The following is a 22,240-nucleotide window of genomic DNA, read 5'->3' as shown; positions in this document are numbered from 1 at the left end:
GTGGATATTCAATAAAAACTTTTTACTTGATTTATCATACCCACTGAGTTCTTCTTCCAAATGCTCTGAAGTTTGGTATAAACTTTCCATTGTGGGTCTTCTAGACTCTCCTAAAGAAAAAAGATGCATAAGTTTAATGGTTAGCAAAAATACAGTTTATAGTTATTTTGAGCTTGTACCTGGGAATCTTTTTTCAAGGATATCTACCCTTATCACCTGTATGATAAAAATGTATGTTTCACCTGTGTCACCAGGGCAGATTATAGTAATCAAAGATGGCCACCATTGTGATCCTCAGCAGTATGACTCTGCCACTCCCTCATTAAGAGGCATAATCTAATTCCCCTCCTCTTGAAATTGGGCTAGGCTTAAGACTCTCTTATAATCCATAGACTGTGGAGGAAGTGACTGCCTGACTCCCGAGACTAGGTCCAAAAAGGCTGTGTAGCTTTCCACCCAGAACTCAGGATGTTTGCTTTGCCAGAAGCCAGTCACCATTGTAAGAAGTCCTGCCACACTGAGACTACCATTCTGGACAGACTGTATGTAGATGCTCCGGTTGGCAGTCCCCCCAGCCTTCCAGCCATCCTACCAAGGCTCCAGTTTGTGAGTGAAGCTGCCTTGGACTTTCAAACCAGTCCATCTGTCAGTTGAGTACCACCATTGGGTGACCTCAACTGATGTCTAGCCAAGCCATGCTCGAATTCCTAATTCACATAATTCTTGTGATATATAAAATCACAACTGAAAGAGCTACCTTTTAGGGATAAGATGACTTGCTGAAGCAATACTCAAAAGGAAAATTAATTATAGAGCAATATAAAATATCCAAATAATGAAATCAGATATAGGAGGTTTCTACATATAAATTAGACATGTTAATTTGTTACTTAACCTTTAGATTCTACTCCTGACTTGAAGCCACTGAGACTAATAAGATCCTCTTTATTGTTGCTTATACAAGCATTAGTTTCCAGGCCCCCCTTCACTTCCTGTATTCTACTTTACATAAGGCTCTGTACATTTCCTATTTTGTCCCCATCTGTCACCCATCATAATTCCTGAAATATTTACACTATATTCTCACCTTGTTTTCTGAAATTCCCTTTACTTTCTTGCTCTACACAGAAACTTGGCTGTCCTCTGAGGACACTGCCAGTCCAGAAGCCTTTGTTGTTTTTTCTTTCCTTGGTCTTCTTACCACTGGACCTGGAGATGGGTAGGGGTCCTCTTCACTGTCTCTTGTTCTCTTTCAGGACATTTTCTCTCCCTCCTTCCCTTCCTAAATCTCAGGTCATCAGTCTGTATAATCAAGTATCATTGTGATCTATCTACCACAGGGATCATTCTCAGCTGATCTGATCATTGGCTCATTGTCACTTTACTACTACTTTCCTAATTTAGCAATTTCAGTGTACATTTAGAAGACTCTTCCACCCTGAGACTCAATTCCTTGAGCTCTGTTCTTCACCCTGCCACAGCCATTAGTTCCCATGGTCATACTTAGACTTTGTCATGACTAGTTACTGCAAGCCCCCCTCAAACTTAGCTTCCTGCATTCACCTACTTGAGTGCCAGCTTTTATCTTTCTAGATCACTTCTCTAGTACTCCAACACCAGGAAGTTTTCAAACTGGGACCGCCAATCCTACCACCTTTTTATAGTTCCTCCCCATTTTGATATCTTCTATCCCTTCTTTATACAATTTAAATTCCACGGTCGTTCACTCCCTTACACATAGCCTCACTTTCTTACCCTCTACCCACTTGACAAAACTATAACACTAGTTAAATCCAACTCTGTCTATTCTTCGCACACGCTGTATAGCTCAACATGGCTGGGAAAAAATAAGACTGGGCCTCACTTTAAATTTGCAGCCACAGACATTAGGTGGACCTTTAATGCTTTCAGGCGAACTCATTAAACATGGCCAGTTCATTCATTCTTCCACTTCCCTAGATGTCTATTTAACTTGCTCCATTTTCTCAAACCTCAAACCCTCCATTCTCTCTCAACATTTCAGATGATGATTTATTTTCCACAAGCTCTGTTTCAAGAGTTATTCACCTATGCCCTATCTTCCCTATGCTCCCATCCAAGGCCTACTCCTTTACTTCTTCACTAGGTCTCATCCTTTCTTGCCTACCATATAAGACATGACTCCAGCAATTCCTTCTGATTCTCACTTACTAGCTTTTTTTCCTCTCTACTAGATCTTCTCCATTGGCATATAAATATGTGGCTGAAGTCATAAGATTAAGTTCTTACCAGTGAATGTGGACAGAGTTATACTGCTTCTCGATCTGAGTGTTAGACTTTTGGCTTTCATTTCTCCTTTAAACTTTCCCTTTTCCTCAATCTTGAACATGGAACTATTACCTTATGATTCAGTTTCTAGCACGTAGACAATGACAACATCCTAACTTAATGGTTCTCAACTAGGGGTGATTTTGCCCCACAGGGGACATTTAAAAATTTCTGGAGACATTTTTTGGTTGCCACAACTGCTTGGTAGAAGTGCTTACAGGCATCTAGTGGATAGGGGCCAGGGGTGCTGCTAAATATCTTGCAACGTCCATGATAGCCATTCCCCTCTCTCCTCCATAACAAAAAATCATACAGCTCAAAATTTCAGTAATGCAAAACTGAGAAACACTGCCCTAGGGGATGAAGGGCAACAAGATGGGAGGTCATGTCCCCCATGGGGCTACCTCATAAGTGTAGATGGCTCACTTCAGGATTAGGAAAGAAACAAATGTATATATTCTTAAGCTACTGTAGTTTTGGGACTCTGTAATAGGAGCTTAGCTGTTACCTTTACTAATATGTTTTATCATTCCTTTAGGTAAAGAATGACCTTGTGATACTCAGTTTAATATTTTTTCATGGCATCACAATATATAGAACCATGCTAACATCTTGATGCCTATTTTATACTATTTAATGTCTTAAAGTCAGCATTCCCCTTGGCTTAGCAAGATGTAATAATATCTCTTAAGCTGGAGAAATTCTTCCTGGTTTTCCCAAATTTGAAATTACACCTGAGTGGTCTCAAATAATTATTTGGCATTCATCTCCCAGATGCTGAAGAATGATGATTTTTATTGTGAAATGTTTCTCAAATAGATTCTCTGAGAAGAATAGCTATATCTGCAGCTATTTTTTTTTGACTTAGTTCACAATTACTACTTTAAATAAAAGACATTCACATTCTCTCTGTGTTAGAAAACCTTAGCAATAATTAATTTACATAGAGGAACACGGAATTCATCATCCAGGTGTTCTGATCTATCTATTTGCAACAAGGTGAACAAACACCGCAGTATTGTTGACTCTTGGTTCCATCGCTGCAAAAGTACTCATTTTGATTCCTAACCTAGGTTTTCTGCTGTGAATCTAACTTTGGATGTGATTTTAAAAGCTTGATCTGTAGGACTTAAGGAAGCTGGAAGATTCAGACCCATTTCACCCCAGCAAGGGAAACCAGAATCAATACCAAGTTGAGGTGTGATATTTGCTTATACTGTCTAACATTTCATCAGAAACATGTACTTCTATTTTGCTAATAGCGAAGACTCTCAAATGGTAGATTCCCTCAAATGGGCAACAAAAGGAACTCATTTACACCACCACTTAGCCTATGCTATATCAAAGAGCAAAAGAATAAGTCAGCAAATGACGAACTGCAATAAACCAATGATTCCATTCCTTTACTTGAAAACAATGGCATATGATTTTCAAATAAAACATTACATATAAATGAGATTTTTAAAATGTTACTTGTAGAGGAGTATGATTGAAATGGAAGAGACACTACCTACTAGTTTTGTAACTGAAAGGTGAATTTTTAAAATTTTGTCATGCAAAATACTTTTAGTGACCTTATTTTAGAAAGGGGTAAATAATAACTCATACAAAAAGGTTGTGTCAGAGTTTATAGACTTAGACCCCTGGTAATGGATTCAACCTTTCCACAACAAATCAAAAGTACTGTTGTGTGCTCACATGAATATACAGTAGTCATTACCTTAAATTTAAAACTCACTATAAGCAGCAAACACACAGAGCAGGATATGAAGGCTGTATTGTATCAGTGTGGTCTGCAGAGAATTTCTTCATATGGTTTTTGCCTTGTTGAAATATATGTTGCAGTTCAAAGCTAAAGGGATTACTTCTGAATAGTCATCACAGGGGTTGATTACGTTCGTATATCATATTTAGCTGGACCCTGCAGGCTATTATTCCATTAGCTATGCTGGTCCTGCTATTGTCAAAAAGTTGATCACCTAATGTTAAAAGACTGCTTTCTGTTGACCTTATCAAAAGGACGCAAAAGGTTTTTATTTATTAAAAAATAAAATATTGTGTTTTACGAAAATGATTAAGAATAAATACTGTGTGTAAAAATGCTTACATCTTATGGGTGATTTTAGCATTATGCCATGAAGAGATTATATTTTGCTTTAGTATTGCAGCACATTTTATTTTAAGTCATAGATTCAATTTTAGTAGAAACCGTTTTTTTCTCACTGATAGTAGAGAGTCTTAAAAATTGATTTATGAAAATAAGAAATCTTTCCCTCCCTGCCATGTATTCAAGTCATATAAAATCAAAACCACGAAAGTAAGCCCAATGCATCAATGTTAATACAATAGTACATTTACAATGGCCTAATTACGATATGGTTTTATCAGGCAACTGTACTAAGGAGAAAATGGTTTTGTTTTGAGGAAATATGTATATAAATTGAAAATTTGTCATTGACACTTGATAATCAGAAAAATCACTTCAAATAAATAAATAAATAAATAAATAAATAAATATTTATCTGTTTATTTTTTAGACAATGGTTGTGCACTTTCACTCATTTAATCACAAGTTAAAAATTTTTAAAGAAATGAGTTAAATATATATTCTTATAAACCCTGAATCCCATTGCCAATATAAGGCATATTTTGATAAGTTTGACTTTGAGTCCATGTTACTACAATTAGCTATAGATGAAGTAATGAAACGATAGTGTATCTTTGAAAAAGATATTGACAATATGGTTTTATCATTTAAAATAACCCATATAACAATTTTACTGGAATCATATTACAAAAGCTGTCTTTCAGGAACAAGGATGATTCTGATGATAGCTCAGCTGAACAGCTAGTTTTTAAATTATGTTTTCAGAAGTGGTGATGGATTGGCATAGACTCATGTGTCTTTTTGGCACGCTCCTCCTTGTAACTGATGGTGTGTAAACTGGCTGGTCAGGGACACAGCCTGTGATCCTGGAGCACAGCCAGACACTAATTTTGGCCTCATTAGCACTGTTCTTTAATCAACTGAACTTTTCAGCAAGTGGAAGTTTCCTAATATTTCTTGTACTTGCTTGCCTTTCGCCACCCCACTTGATCCTTACAAAAGAGAAGGAGTGGGTATTAGTCAGGAGGAAACAGATGGCACATTCGGCTGGGATTTTGAAGAGACTAATGAAAGGGCAATTGAGATGAGGGCAGAGCTAAGAAACCGACAAGGGATGCTGAAGCACCCAGAGACTCACGACAGAGGGATGCCATGCCATTGCCTTCCCTGGGGTCAAGGGTAAAAGAGGAGAGAATGGTGTTATTGCACCCTGAGTGAGAAACAAAGATCTAGAAAAGGAGTCACCCAATAAAATCGAGAAGCAGCAGTTGTAGTGTCACGGCTGTCGGAACCGAGCTGAAGTCGGGGGAGAGGAATAATTCTCTGACTTCTCCACCTTCCTAACCTCTGACTGCCTGCTGGGGACCCCCTCTGGTTAATCCAAACCAGGGAGCCTGAATGCAAGTGAAGTTGTGAGATGCAGTCTCAAGTCAGTCTCCTGGGACACAGAGCGAAGTGGGAGAATAGATCTTAGGGTGTGTGTGTGTGTGTGTGTGTGTGTGTGTGTGTGTAATATATAATAATCACAAAGGGAAACTTAGTCATGTGAAGCATGATTTAAGTGTCAACATATTTGATGCTGTTTATGTGATTTGATGCTTCCCTTTTCCTCCTCTTTCCTCTTTCTCCTTCTTTTCCTTTTATGTTTCTTCCTTTTTTTGGTGATATTGGTTTGTCATTTATTTTGTCATGCACTGTTCATCATCTACTTCAATAAAAATTTTATGAACCAAAACCTGAGATTACAGACTTAATTTCACTCTACCGAGAAAATATGCAAAAATTTTTTTTTTTTTTGGTAACACTCTCCTATTTTTGTTGGCAAACATAATACGTTCCATCTGCGTTTTGAAGTAGAAATCATTATGTGGTTATTCTAGGTATAATAGTCAAGATATAAACTTTTAAGGCAGGATGCATCCTTTAAGTTTGGGTAAATTCTCTTAAGTGTCAAAAACTGACACATGTTCCTTTAATATTACAGGTTCTGATGTATAGCAACTCCTTTTCCAAAGGTTTTTGTTAATAATTGAAGCCTATTAAAATTTATACAAGAATCAGAAGCATATTCTAACTCAAAATTATAGGTTCTTTTTTCTCACTTACACACCATTATCTTAAATAGATGAAATGGAGCTAGACCTGGATGAGGCATGGAAGAGACCACATTGACAATGAGTTATACTGAATTTCTTCCGGATATTTAAACTTTTAATGAGAATGTCTGATTCAGATCTATCAATCTGTTCAGATGCTAAAATACTTTCTTAAGATAAATAAATGTAGCATTGATGTCATCATACAGTTATTTTTATTTCTTCTATTAATGCTACAGTACAAATTCTTCATTTTTTTTTCCAGTCAAGATGGAGGAATTCAGATCGCCTTCTTTCTTGAAACAATCCCCAACCCCAGCCCACCCCCCAAAAACTGAACGACATATATGAAACGATGATTTTGAAAACAGCAGAAATCAGATAACAGAAGTCAGTGACCCCTGAGTGATAGGAAACAAACAATATGAACCTGATAATTGCCCAGCTTGCTGCCTTGAGGAAGTTTCCAGGCCTTGGCTCAGAGAAGGGGAACCCAGGATAGCCCAGCAAACCCCCTCAGTTGAGGAGATGAGCTGAGAAGCTGGAGAGACCCAGGCAACAAGAATTAGCAACTAGTGTGTTGGAGAGGAAAAAGCCACACACAGAGTGTGGAGATCTGGTCACTCTCAAGTATTCAGCAAAGTATAGACCAGAGCACATACTTGAAGAAACTATTCAAGGCTGGGGAAGAACAATTCAAAAGAATGTGAATGAATAGTACATGGTGTCCACAGAAGGCTGGACATGTTCCCTGTTAATTACCAGCAAGAATGGAAAACCTCATAATTTATGGGGCATTGGGTAGAGTAGTCATGAAGGTCTTGACTCAGAGATGGAGAAGAATGATCCTTAAACCAAACGTTTTTTTGACCCCACCTAACAGATCTGAAAAGCAAGACCTGAAAGAATCAAATTATTTCCAGATAACTTTACTGCACCTCTGAAAAAAGCTCAAGAATGCTTATAGGATTACAAAATTATCCAGCACCAAAAATAAGGTAAAATTCAAAATTTCTGGCATCTAATAAGAAATTACAGACATGAAAGGAAGTATAATGTGGAGAAAAGTCAATCAATCAAAACTGACCTAGAACTGATACAGTTATTAGAATTTGAAACAAACACATTAAAACAGATAATATAGCTGTATTTTAGACATTAAAGAATGCTTGGAGAGGCATGGACGCTAAAATAAAAGGAAACAGTGAAACTGAAGATAGCATAGCAGAAATTAACCAAAATAAGACAAAGAAAGATAAAGAATTAAAGAGAAGGAGCATCAGTAAGCTGTAGGACAGTTTTAGGCAGCTTACTATACATGTTATTAGAGTTCTCAAACGTGGTAGGTAAAGAATTAGAAAAATAGCTTAAGAAATTATGGCTGAAAAAATTTTAAAAACTGATGAGCATCACAAACCCATAAACCTAAGAGATTCAACAAACCCCTAGCTCAAGAAACTTAGATTACTAAAAGAAACAAAACAAAACAAAACAAAACTCTGTCAAACCTAGAATTCTATAAGCAGTAAAAATATCTCTCAAAAATGAAGACAAAATAATGATTTTTCAGAAAGATGAAGCTGAAGCAATTTGCCAGCAGCAGACTACATACACTACAAATAATTAAGTCCTCAGGCAGAAGAAAAATGACACCAGATGAAAATCCAGATCTATGCTAAGGAGTGAAGAGTATTGGAAATGGTTAGTACCTGGGTATATATAAAAGATTTTTAAAATTATTTCTTCAAATGATATTTGACCATTTAAATAAAATAGTACTAATATAGTGTGAGATTTATAATATATGTGAAAGTAAAATATATGACAATAATCATGCAAAATCTGGGAGGGGAAAAGTGGAAGTATGTTTTTTAAGGTTCTTATATTATGTGTTAAATGGTCTAATGTCACCTGAAGGCAAACCGTGATAAATTAAAGATTTATGCTGGTTATTACTTTTGCTTTTACATTTTAGTTTATATTTTTCATTTTAACTATTTTGGGTGAAAAAACCCCAAATTTGAGAATCAACACTCCTTAAATCTGAAAATGAGGGAGTTTATCTCTAATTTAAACATTCATTTGAAAACTTATCCTGCTCATATATTTCCCTGGACTGAAGCTCGAACATGTATTAATGAATTAAAAGTAGTAAACATTTCACCATCACTCCCAAAGTTTAATTTTCCTTTACCAAATTATGCGAAGTATAACATATGTAAAATAAAACTAAACACTGATAGACTTAAATTTTTTTGGTGCCTTTATAAAAATAACTTTTGAAACACACAAACTCAATATTATTTTCATGAATAGATACTTTAGAGCAAAGGATTATACAGGTGATATTTTAAATGAATAATCTAGAGATGTAAAAATAAATGTTTTTGCAAAAATTGCATTTTCCAATCTTTCCGATGACTCCAATTTCCCAAATCTCCAATTTTCTGAGATTTTTCAAACACGAGATGCTGTAAGCATACAATATCCAGTTTAAATATAATAAGTCAACATGGACCTTGTCGGCAGCAAAGTAGTTCCTCGAAATAGATCTTTCTCGAAAGACCTAAACAATTCTCCTACCAAAACCTCAAATTAGAACTTTATGGGTCCCAGATGAGGTACCTTTTCTTTTTAATGTTCATAAAAATGAATAGGTCTATCTAAAATAATGACAAAAAGAAGTAAAATTTGAAAATACCATTTCCGGATGTCTATGCGGTTGCGGTCTCTACGTGTGCTTTCCAAACCCGACACGCCAGAGTTACCAGGAGCGTGTTAGAAATACAGACTCTCAGGCCCCACTCCACACCCAGGAAATCAGAATCCGCATTTTAACAGGATCCCAACGTGATTCATTTGCTCATTAGAATTTGAGACTCAGTATTTTAGAGAAACTTACTCATGCTTACTAGTTAGTGTAGGAACAAAACAGCATGGTCTGTAAAAGGAGGCGTAATAGCTGCTTATCTTTTGTTCAGTTGCATCATTCAGATCGTAGTAAAAATTAAATTTGTTTCCATGGATTGAGAATACATTTTATACATATGATTAGGACTTTTTAAAAAACCTCTCGACCACTGTCATGCTCTAGGTATTGTTATCCCGGTTCATAAAGTTTGGTGGAATTAACTTGCTCCGTATCACACAACTGATAAACTGGCTCAGCGGAAATTCAAACTCAGGTGGGTTTGGATCCAGAGCCCGCGCTCCTAACTTCTACACTCGTTCTCACGTCAGTGGATTCAGAAGGAAGGTGAGTAACAGGAAAGCCTCCTAGGCCACTGCGTTGTGTTGGACGAAGAGATGTTGATTTATCTGATTTTGCAGAGAACCGCTGGAAAGCCTATTTAGTTCTTAATTGTTGTTTCTCTATTTAATTTCTTGTTTTCTAGAGACCGTTTCTAATGTAGCAGTTAAAAAAAAAAAATTGCCAGAGGCCCCAGGGATGGCTCCCTGCAGACCACGAATCTGGGCCAGGACCACTGAGTCTGGACTAACCCCAATCCAGGGTTTGCATCATGTGAATTGTTGTTGCTTTTATTTCATTATACTTTGACTCGACCCCTAATGGATTCAGCTTCATAAAGTCAGAAAAAAAGAGGATAAGAAAGCAATTTATTCGTGTTTTCACAGGAGCTCACTGCAGACATGAAATTTCTCTAAAAATGCAAATCATTTGGTGCAACACAAGTGAAACTCAGTAGCTAAAGCTCTTAGAGAAAAACACTTTCCCAGGGCTAATGTTTTTATACCAAGTGTTAGAATAAATCGATCCATTTATTACAATATCTTCGCTTAGGTTTTTAATCCCCGGCTGAATGTGACTAAGGGTACGAGAGGACTTTTCTTTATCACTAAGAAAATTGATTACACTTGTTAATTTGGCTTTTAATCTTAGGTATATCAAAATAAATACCATAAACAAGTGTAGAAGAAATCAATATAGATCTCTTCAATATCAGATTGATCAAAAAAGGATTTAGGAAGACTCTAAGATGTAAAATACTAATGTACACACTAAGCCCTTACTTATGTAATATGACTTTAGATGAGCTCAGTGTCTGAAAGAAACTATTTCTGAAAACAGAAATGGTGCACTTTTGTTGCATTAAAGAAAAATCCCCAGAAGGCCTACCTATCCAAGGTATTTAATGTGAACATTCGTTTTTAAAAGATTTCTTGTCTTTGTCCAGCCATTCTTGTTAATTCATGGAGCACCATATCACAGATTTTTTTTTTTTATATGCTACATAAAGTGAAAATTACACTTAACAAGTGTAAGGTTGGTCATAAAAAATAGATAAAACAACACTCTTAAAAGCCAAGATATCACAAGGAAAGGCTATCAGTCATTCTTTTTAGAGAAGGTGAGGACAATGAGAAATAAAAATCATACACAAAGACTCAGGAAATGCTACTTAGACCAGCTCTAGGCCATTACAACATGTGTTTTGTGGCACCCAAGTAGCAAACCAATTGCTCAGCAGACACTCTTTTGATTAAACGTATTTTTTTTTATTTCACTTGTATAATAATGAATAAGACAGAGAATCATGCTACTCCACTCTCAGAATGACGCAAATTTTAAACCGCTTTTCCAGTAGTGCGTATAGTTTATGTTGAAGGTACACTCTGTCTGTCAACTGGTAACCTCTATTCATTTGTCATTCATTCAACAGATATTTGCTGAGCACCCAGCAAGTGAAAAACATTTGTGGGATAGGTTGTAGCCGTGTTCAAATTAGTTGGATTCAGGAGTACATGGCTGAGGCGAGCTGTGGGGAGCTCGACCTGCAGTTGTGGCAGAATTCTCTGGATTATTTAGTACCTGGGCTTCATGGAAGAGATGAGAGTTTTATGTACAATTTCTTTAAGCAATTAATTTCTAATAGTCTAGTAAGGGGCACAGGGTTTCAAAACCAAAATTAAGACATTTCCAGAATACATACAAATGCATTTAAATGCTGTCTTAGGAAAAATAAGCCCGTTTTCCATGGTAGGGCTCAGATACTTTGAGAGCATGATTGGTGGATCAAAAATTTGAAAAGCAGAGAATCTCCATTGGAGCTTCTTTCCTCAACATGTGCACATTATAAAACTGTGCATATATTCTGACTTATAGATAAGAAGTCATTTTTGAAAATCTATTTATAGTTTGAATTTTAGTATATAATTACCATGTCTTTGTAGACTTCAGATTATAGTTGTTTCTCTTTGGAAAGTAATATATTCATCTTTGTATGTACAGAACCTTACATGATGTCTGAGATATAGTACATACTTAATGTTTTCTGAATGAACATGGTTTGTAGCTTATGATTTACTTTTAAAAATGTGACATCATAAAATATTGCTTGGCACGCATGATCAATAAATGTCTGTTGAAAGAAAGACAGAATGAATGAATATGTTTACTCTTAAAAAGTTTAGATGAGTGTATGAAAGATATATAAGACAAAGCTATTGGTTTGAAATGCCAGATAATTAGAAATTCTTCTGCAAGATCTATGGTCAACTCTTTCATGAGTACATAAGAAATATTCAGTTTCTTAGAACTAGTTTTCTCTTTTTATATATTATTTGCTCATCTTGCAAGTAAAGTAGAAAAAGTTTAGACTTTTAGTCACAATTTCCGAAGTGCTTTAGTGAAGAAATAAGATTTTTATGTACAATTGCCCCCACAAATTTAAAACGGTTAAATTTAAATAAATACTTAGTTTTTCCTTCCTGTTTTTATAAAAGAAGATTTCGGCTACATAAATTTTCTTAATTTTCATGAATTCAGTTGTTTTAAAGGGCAAAAAGGGTATTGAGTCACCTTTCCCCATTTCAGTTCTGTACTGGAGTATATATGGGCATAGAGGGGAGAAGAGAGAATAGCAGAGTTGGAACACTGTCTATCCTTACTACACCAATAATCTCTCGTTGGGTTTACCTTCTTTGGCTCTACTGCACTGTGGTTGGGAAAAAAAAGTACTATATCTTAAAAGACATATTTTATGTGGAAAAACACTACATAAATTACATAAATTATGCTTTAATAATGGGAAAATATTAAAAATGATAATACATATTTGGATGACAAAAGTTACTGGAGAAAGACTATTTTAATGGCTAATTGTATATAAATGAAGTTGAAGGAAAATACAAAATAGGCTTTTCAGAGCTAAGATATCAAATTTATATACAATATATAAGTATTTGATATATATGAAAAAATATGTAGATATTATATATTATAAATATATTAAAATACAAATACGAATATAAAATACATAAAAATATGCATTCACCATTCTTGCTGTTTCATCTGACCTAAGAAACTCAGAATAAAAAAACCAAAACTCTATGTACTTGAAAGCTGTGTTGATTTGCTCCAGCATCGTACAGCCTCTCATCACTCATACTGGGAAAGTCAAGCAAATTACACACCAACTTGAATAGAATCCCTTAAATCTATCTATATACCTCAACCACCTATTTAAAAAATTTCCCTGACAGAGTCTCTGCCCTCATACCTGTTATCTCTTGTTCAGGCTGACCTGTTTTCTTATTTAAATATTGTCACATAATTACACTTTTCTTTTCAGTACCTATTATCTCGCTCAGGGTTGAGTAATACTTTTCATTAAGATGGCATACAAACTAAGTATTTAGAATATATTAAAGAGGCCTCGATGAGGCCACTTTTCCTAAACTATAAAATAGAAACTAAGTGTATTAAAAAGGGTTAAATTTTAGGAAGAAAAAAAAAATACAAGTCTTTTTGTACTGAGGAAGAATTAGTATGGAGGAAGAATTTTATTAAATTCTTGTAAAAGAGTAAAAAATTAATAGGCCCCGCTATATACTGAATGTTTGGGTACTCCCGAAATTCACATGTTAAATCCTCACACCCTATGTGATGGGTGGTATTTAGAGGTGAGGTCCTTGGGAGGTGATTAGGTCCGTAAGGTGGAGCCCTCAACGAATGGGGTTAGTGTCCTTATAAATAAGTCCCCAGAGAGCTTTTTTGCCCCTTACACCACATAAGGGCATAGTGAAAGGACAGCCGTCTTATGAACCAGGAAGCAGACCCTCACTAGACACCGAATCTGCCAACATCTTGATTTTAGACTTTCCAGCCTCTGGATCTGTGAGAAATAAATTCCTGTTATTTATAAGCCACCCAGTCTATGGTATTTTTGTTATAGCGGCCTAATGGATTAAGATAGGCTCTAAGAACTCTGTAATTATTCCTTGAATATCACATTCTTTAAAAGTCAATTCTGTTTTGAATAGATGATACATGCACGTAGTACTTCTTTTTTTGAAGGTTGGACAGTGGACGGTCTATTCAGGATCTTTGTTCCCCAGCTACTTAATTCCTCCCCCTGCCCCAGAGGCGATCACTGTCAGTTTCTTCAGTATCCTTTCAGAAATATTCCATGCATATATAAAAGGATAAAAGAATCAATTCACATATAAATATATAATACATATTTATGTCTTATTTGTACACAAAGGTGACCATACTATACACATATTTCTGTACTTTTTAAGAAACAGTATATATTGGATATCATTCTTTCTCTCCCCTTATTTTTTTAAAGATAGACTTGATTTTTTTTAGAGTGGTTTTAGGCTCAGAGCAAAATTGAATGGAAAGTACAGAGAATTCCCATCTACTCCTTACACACAGAGCCTCCTCCACAGCCACTCTCCCACCAGAATGGTACATTTGCTATAATCGATGAATCTACATTGCCATATGATTATCACCCAAAGTCCATTGGTTCCATTAGGGTTCACTCTTGGCATTGACATTCTATGAGTTTTGACAAAAATATAATGACATGTATCCACCACTGTAGTATCATACAGAATAGTTTTGATGCCCTAAAAATCCTCTGTGCTTTGCCCAATCATCCTTCCCTGACCCCTAATACCTGGCAACCACTAATTTTTTAGTGTCTCCATAGTTTTGCCTTTTCCAGAATATCATATATTTGGAATCATACGGTGTGTAACATTTTCACATTGGCTTCTTTCACTTAGTAATATGCTTTCACTTAGTAGTAGCTAACTTCTCAGCTTGACATCACAAGACAGAACAGTCCTCAGGCCCTGAGCCTTTACTCTTCAAATACATGAGTCAAAGATCTTTAGTCTTAGTGGGAAAGGCCAAGCAAAGCCTCTAAATCTCACATGGAAAATATTCTCAGGCACATGGGTTTAAAAAAAAAAGAGAGAGAAGAAACCTTGAAAACCATGTTATAACTGGCCTTACAAAGGTGGAGGAATGCAATTCACAGTCATTCCAATCAAGACAATCAGATTTCATATGAATATGTGTTTTCAATGCTCTAAATTGGAAAATTTCTATTACTTCACTTACAGATCACTGAAAATAAGTGCCTGGCCGTGCTCTACCCAAGGTGCAGTCACTTTGTTTTCAAGCTCAAAACAGATATTGATTTTCATTTCGAACTCTAATGCCAAAATTAGCAGTGTCAGGTTGAATTAGAGGTAGATGGTTTATAGAGTTTAAAAGTGAACAAGCTGCACAGCCAGACTGCTTTTTCTGGGTTACTTTTTTTTCTTTTCATGCCTTAAAGACAACAAAGCATTTAATACAAGCCACCCTTCGGTTTTATGGAAGCCAAAGAAATATTCAGTCCAGTTCCCCTCATACATTTTCAGCACATCCGTTTCCTTCAAGTGTCAGTTCAGGGGTGAACACATCTAGTTTGAGGATTATTACAGATTACTTTGATTTTTTTTTTCTGTTGGGCATTTTGTTTCTTATTCAGCTTTTGAAAAACCAAAATTTATATAGCAGTTTAAATTTCATCTACATTGTCCCATGGGGGGCGGGTAGGCAGCACAGTTATTGAATTATCCCATCAGCAGAGTGTGGCCCTTTTCCATATGGAGTTGACTGACAGGAAATAACTACAAATAGGGCTGGTGAGAGCTTCCCTCACATGAAACAGTTAATCAAAGGAGCAGAGTGTTTTAACAGGGACATTTGGAGCACCTGTTTACCACAAACACCCACAGTCACCCTAACTACTCGATTTCTGAGTAAGGAAGAATGGCTTACTGATAAGAGTGGCTTATTTATCAATAAAGAAGAATATTGCCAGAATGGCTTCAGAGGGAGGGAGGGAAAGGAGGGAGTATTGATATCCTCTGAAATATATCTAGGTCTGTACAGATAATACCCCAATGTGTCTAGTTGTTATTTACTTTCACTCCGAATGAAGAAGGTTTTTATTAGATGTACCCCCAAACCTGGAAGGGAAGAAAACAGAAGAGAGATGAGGAGTGAACAGGTGAACTGTAACAGAGATAGAACCTTGAGGTTCTCCAAATATAGATATTCCAAGATAAACAGAGATTCATGCAGTAAATGCCTACAAATTTCCCAAGCTGCCTTCTCATATACATTCTAGTCCCACAAAGGGCATAGCACAGGCATTAAATTACTTCACGAGCAGAGTGTGGAGACACAGTAAATATTTTTGATGAGCAGGATGGGTGACAGCCTCTCCGTGCTCTCATAGGTATCATGTATGCCTCTCATCAACTATCAAAGTACGTTGTCATCTACTTACTTGACTATATAGGAGCTCTTTGATGGTAGGGATTGTGTTTTATTCATTTTTTAATGCTGGTGTCTAGAAAATATTTGGCTTATACTTTGTAGTCAAGTCAAATTTGATAAATAAACAGCTAGTGGCCTATATGGCTACCCCTTTAGGGATGTGTATGTATCACCAGCAGAGAGAGGGAGTGGTCTTCCCACGCTATCATATTTTAGGATTGAAAACCTGAAAAATTAAAAGAAAAGTGGAGAGGTAACCCTTGTCATTCTTTATCAATGGCCCACTTACCCAGATCCAGAGAGCTAATAAATGCTAAACATCAACATCATAGAAGAAAACATAGGAACTAAACTCAAGGACCTTGGACTTAAAGATGATTTTATGAATTTGACCTCAAAGGCAAGGGGAGTAAAAGCAAAAATAAATGAAAGGGACTATATCACACTAAAATGCTTCTGCACAACAAAAGAAACCATCAACAAAGTAAAGAGACAACCATCCAAATGGGAAAATATATTTGCAAGCAACGCCTCTGATAAGGGCCTAATATCCAAAATATACAAAGAACTCATACAACTCAATAAAAAAAAAACACAAAAAAACAACAACAAAAAACTAACAATCCAATAAAAAAATGAGCAAAGGACCTGAACAGACTCTTCTCCCAAGAAGACATATAAATGGCCAACAAATGTATGAAAAGATGCTAATCATCACTAGCTGTTAGGAAAATGCAAATAAAAACCACAATAAGATATCATCTCATACCTGTCAGAATAGTTGTTATCAACAGGACAAGCAATAACAAATGTTGGAGAGGATGCGGAAAAAAAAGAACCTTCATACACTGCTGGTGGGACTGCAAATTGGTACAGACACCATGGAAAACAGTATGGAAGTTCCTCAAAAAACTAAGAATTGATCTACCATATGATCCAGCAATCCCTCTACTGGGTATTTACCCCGAAGACTTGAAAACTCATATCCGAAAAGATATTTGCACACCGATGTTCATAGCAGCATTATTCACAGTGGCCAAGACATGGAAGCAACCGAAGTGTCCTATGATAGATGATTGGATAAAGAAGCTGTGGTACATATATACAATGGAATATTTCTCAGCCATAAGAAGAGATGAAATACTGCCATTTGCGACAACATGGATGGACCCTGAGATAATCATGCTAAGCAAAATAACACAGACAGAAAAAGTTGAAAATCACATGATATCACTGATATGTGGGATATAAACCTAAAAGCAACAAAGAATAAGACAAATAAACAGAGACTCAAGGACATGGACTATAGACAAGCGGTTACCAGAGGGTAGTGGGTGGGAGAGAGGGGAGGGGAGAGGTAGATGGAATAAAAGGGGTCAAATATGTGATGACGAAAAGAAATCTAACTATGAGAGGTGAACACACAATGCAATATATATATGCCTTACTGTTAAATTGTATACCTGAAACTTACTGGATTTCATTAACCAATGTCACATAAACAAACAAATGAACAAACAAACAAACAAACACATAAATAAACCATCAACATCCAGAGGCTTTGCATGGGTTTTGACCCATCTCCAGTTTTGACCAAGCATATACCATATTCACAGTTGGGGATACTGAACAATGAGTCTGAGGAAGACAGTGGCAGAATTTGGTGGATTGATGGGTAAGGCAGGAGTCAGTCAAGAGCCTGGAGAAAAATGGTTAGAGGGCACTCTGAGTCAAGTGAGAGAAAGTAGAAGAAATGTGTTGGCAAGAGCCAAAGGCTCCTGGAAACAGAAGGGGAAAGGAAATGGTGGCAGGTAGGTAGAGAACCCCTAGTCATGGAGCTGGGACTGGCCTGTGATATTGGGCATGGAGGGAACGAGCCTCAGAGTGGTTAGTCATGGCAGTGTTGTCTGTTGGTTGCAGCAAGTAAAGCTTGGCTGGGCAATAGAGAGAGAGGAAATAAAGAATGTCTCTTCCTGTTTTAGCTATTAAAAAGAGTTTATCTAATGTCTAAACTCGGGACTGCAATTTAGCTATTAATTATAGTCATGCTTAATACTCTATGGGTAGAAGGCTACTTAAACTTGAGCTGATAGGAACACTCTTTGTATCTTTAGAAAGTCCAGGTCTTCTGATACAAAACCCAGTGTTCTTCTGCCCACCCCACCTTGACTCACACTATATTGTTTTCAATAATTTATGAAAGAGCATAGTCAGGTATCAGTAGTGTGGAGTACATAAAGACTACTCAATGTTTTGAAACATGTAGTCTAGGGTTTATTATTCAAATGTTAATATAAAGATGGTGGTGTGTTTTCAAAAACATTCTTTTTTTCTTTTGCCTTTAGTATTGGCCTCTAGCAATCACACTGTAAGAAAGGGCACTGTTACCCACAAAGTATTTCTTTTTTTTTTGTCTAAAGAATGCCACAACAGGAAAACCTATTTGCAAAGAGATAGTTTGCTTTCTACGTTGCAGGTGGGAAGCACAGCTAGTTTACTGTGTCTAAACTCCCAGCTCAGTGACTGATGTTAGAGAAAGAAACTCAGTCTCCTAGCGTGAGCGGAGTTTATACACCAGCCTTCAGCTTGTAGCTCCTTTGTACCAGCCCTGGGGGAGGAGAGATTTTATAAATAAAATATTTGTGAACAGCAGTAGTCACAGCATTATTACAAACTTAAAAAAAAAAAAAATCAAAGGGCATGGTTACGTGAAGTGAGCAACAAGTCAGCATTTGCTCCTCTGAACCATCCGGGGCTACAATACTATGCAGGGCTTGTTCATATGCTCAACGAAGGATGCAGAGTTGTAGTACAATTTAGAGATGTTAAAAATGTCACAAATTCTAAATATACTTGGTGCCGATTTTCCAAGGCTTAACATCATGATGTTAGGTATTTGTATTTCTAAAGACATCATGTGGTTTGATGGTGATCCTGAACTTCGAGAAGTTAAAGGCATTGCGATGTTCTGTTTAGTTTGATCTTGCTGCAAATATGCAAACATAGTGAAGTAATGGTTTAAAAGTATTTTCCAGGTAATTTTACTTTACATACAAACATTACTTTTAGGTAATTTTTACATGTCGTTGGAGAAGAGGAAGTGGTGGTTGTGTCCGCGACCCCTACTGAAATGAAAGAGTGTGTGTTTAGAGAACGCTGGAGGCAAGTTTCTCACTTCCTCAATTTTGTAGGTTCGTCTGGTTTCTGCCTCCTTCCAGATGTGAGTAAGATATAAATTTAAGGTTCTGCATCACAGGTCCAAAGGGAGTTCAAGGAATGACTCAGAACCAAGTGTAGCCTATTCTAGGAACTAGTTTATCTCTGGAAGCTTCAATTCAAAAGGACTTTTGGTCTTCTTAAAAGGAATATATATCTCTTGACAACATATTACAGTTTACTGAAATTCAGCTCTCATGTTTAAACAGAATCAGACCCTATGATTTTCTTCAGCAAAGTCTCTAGTCAAGCTCAGATGTCTACTTATTTTATTATGCTCATGTTTTAGAAATCTTATTAAGTATATATTACATCTATGAAGTTTAAAACGACACATACTGTAGATAGTATGAGCAAAACAGAATAAAATTAGGTATCTGGGGTCTAACATGATTTTGTCCAAAAAGTATTCTGTGGTTAGACTATCAAAATTTTAACTGTTCAAGGAGACGTTATTGAGGGTAAAGGGCTAGATCTTTAAAAGGATTAAGAAAAGTCTCCATATGGACAAGTCAGTTTTCAATACAAACTGTCTTCTGCACCATTCAATCGTAAATACAATTTTAGATTGTTGGTAGCTACATAGTGCCTTTATCTCTTTTTATAGTCTAGGAAATAACCCCCAATTATACAAATTAGAGTAGGTCAATTAAAGAACACAAGGGCATAAAAGATTATGAAGCAGATTCTCTTGTGTCACAAATTATTCATGAAAAACAATTCTTCCTCTTCTATTCTTTAGTAATTGGTAATCTTTCTAGAACAAATATATTCAAGTAAGCTTCCAATGCACACTTTGTACAATGCATGCATAATCAATGTTGAAATAAGAGCTGGATGTTGGTGAATGATATTTTTTGAGTCAGGGGGTCAAAGCTGCCTTGTATTCCTCTGGGTAAGATGCAGAAGTTGCAAGAGATTTTAGTTGAGTATTATCCCTCAACAGATTTTTTTTTAACAGACTTGTCTCTGTGCTCCCTTTTACTTACTCTTTCTTTAGTGTGGTGTAGTATACATAATTTAAATAACCAGGGAATGTCTCTGGGCTCAAAACCACCTGCTGGCTTATATTAGCTAATTAATGGTGATTTATCTGAGTTACTAATTTGAGTGGAGCTGATTGTCTTTAGGAATTTGGGAAACGTTTTAAGAATTATGATTAAAATTATGCCTTTGTGATGGACAGTCTCCTTAAAAGGCTTTAAAAAAAAATGTTGCCTGTTAGCAGGTTAAAACAAAACAAAACAAAACAAAACAAAACTGCCAAATCGATGACCTTGTGTTGTTTTCTGGCTCAGATCATGTCTTATGGCAGCTTGCTTTCCTTTGCAATTCAATTTTATCACTGCCAGGCTTCTTCTCATTTTGTCTCTTATGTTAGGGTTTATTTGCCTGACTACTTGGAAAACAGAACTGATCTTGAATCCACAGAGCTTAATCATTTTCATAAAAACTAGTACTATTAATTCATTCTAGCCAAACTATGTGTCAGGCTGGCCTGACTGTGTGAATGTAATGGTGGTATAACATCTGAGGTAGAAATATAACAGAAAGCTCTCGGCAGTGCATCTATCTATCGAATCAGCATAATTTCTTTTTTTCTCTGCTGTTCTCAATGTCTCTTAAGGCAACATAGTCTGTAGGCAACAAAAGCTGGTCATCTCTTTACTGTAACCCCAGTGCTGTTACAGTCAACCAAGAATCACCTTCCTAGATAAAATATGTAGGAGGCAGCTGTTAAATACACAATTAGGGTTTACTGGAACATTAATTCTATTAATTGTGTTCAATTTTTCTTTCAGGAGACTGTGCAATAATGACCACATGATTACTGCTTTGAGACTTTTGGATTTAATGACAGTTTATCTAACCTAGCGACCCCTCTCAGTCCCTTTCCCACCTATGAAAAAAGTAACGCAAGTAATGACAAAATGCATATAGTGCTTTATATATATATATATATATATATATATATATATATATATATGTATGTATGTGTACATATATGTATATGTACATATATATACATGTTTAGTTTCTACTTATAAATTCACATATACATTTTAAGAAAGAAGGCACACTTCACACACACACATTATTATTAAAAATTTTAAGTACTGAAAAATAGTCATAACAGAATTCGGGGCTAAAAAAAAAAAAGGTGAGATGGGAGTTCTCAGTGACCACAGACTCCTAGTTTGTCTGGTTTATCTAATACTAGGGAGTGTGCCTGAAGTAGGATTTCCACTTTTTCTGATTTCTGATACACTTCCAAGGACATGAACACCTTTCCTTTTTTAAAATAGAAATATATGCCTACATTCTACGTCAGTTATCAAATTTGACAAACAAACTTCATTATTTAGGTAAAATGCAAAATGTTTGGCTGAAGTATATTTCTGGATTTGAGGCTTGCGATCAGTTCCCTAGGGATGAAGTTTTCACAGTCATCAGTCCTTCTGCATTTTCAATAGTTCTACTCACCTCCTCTTTGGTTACTCCAAGTTAGGACTTTCGGTATCCAGAATTCTTCTCCTTTTTATTTTAATTCTGCGACTTTCAGTTTCTTAGGAGTTGCAAGGCTCTTTGGCCATGCTGACTGAAAACTAATTCTTAGTTGCTTGTACTTTGCTTCTCATGTTTTCTTTTTTTCTTTTTTCCCCCGCTGAACTATGACTACTTAAAGTAAAGGAGATGCTCTCCCTACAGTAATGAGAAGATGTTCATTATCTCTTCATTAACTTTACATTGAAGAGTCACATGTTCTTGAGGATGTAGGTGAAAACCTTTTCTGATCTCCTCCACAGACTCTTGGGTCTCCTACTTCTGACTTTACTAAGATGAGGCATCGTTGTTGACGGTAGTGCAAATCAAAGTCCAACTCATCGCGTGGTGGTTATGGATCTTGGGCATCCTTGCTTT

General features: G+C 36.2%; 1 protein-coding gene across 1 annotated transcript in view; it reads right to left on the bottom strand.

Annotated features, from left to right (window-relative positions):
- TTC29 (tetratricopeptide repeat domain 29) overlaps positions 1–22,240 on the bottom strand; it is a 594,494-nt gene that overhangs the window by 915 nt on the left and 571,339 nt on the right. Inside the window, exon 19 of the mRNA XM_039876006.1 lies at positions 41–110. Within this exon, the coding sequence (XP_039731940.1) occupies positions 41–110 (70 nt within the window). The remainder of the gene's footprint in view (positions 1–40; positions 111–22,240) is intronic.

The sequence above is a fragment of the Pteropus medius genome, unplaced genomic scaffold (genome assembly GCF_902729225.1).
Source record: "Pteropus medius unplaced genomic scaffold, Ma_sr-lr_union100, whole genome shotgun sequence".
NCBI classification, from domain to species: Eukaryota; Metazoa; Chordata; class Mammalia; order Chiroptera; family Pteropodidae; genus Pteropus; species Pteropus medius.
This window is presented reverse-complemented; position numbering and strand designations above follow the sequence as displayed.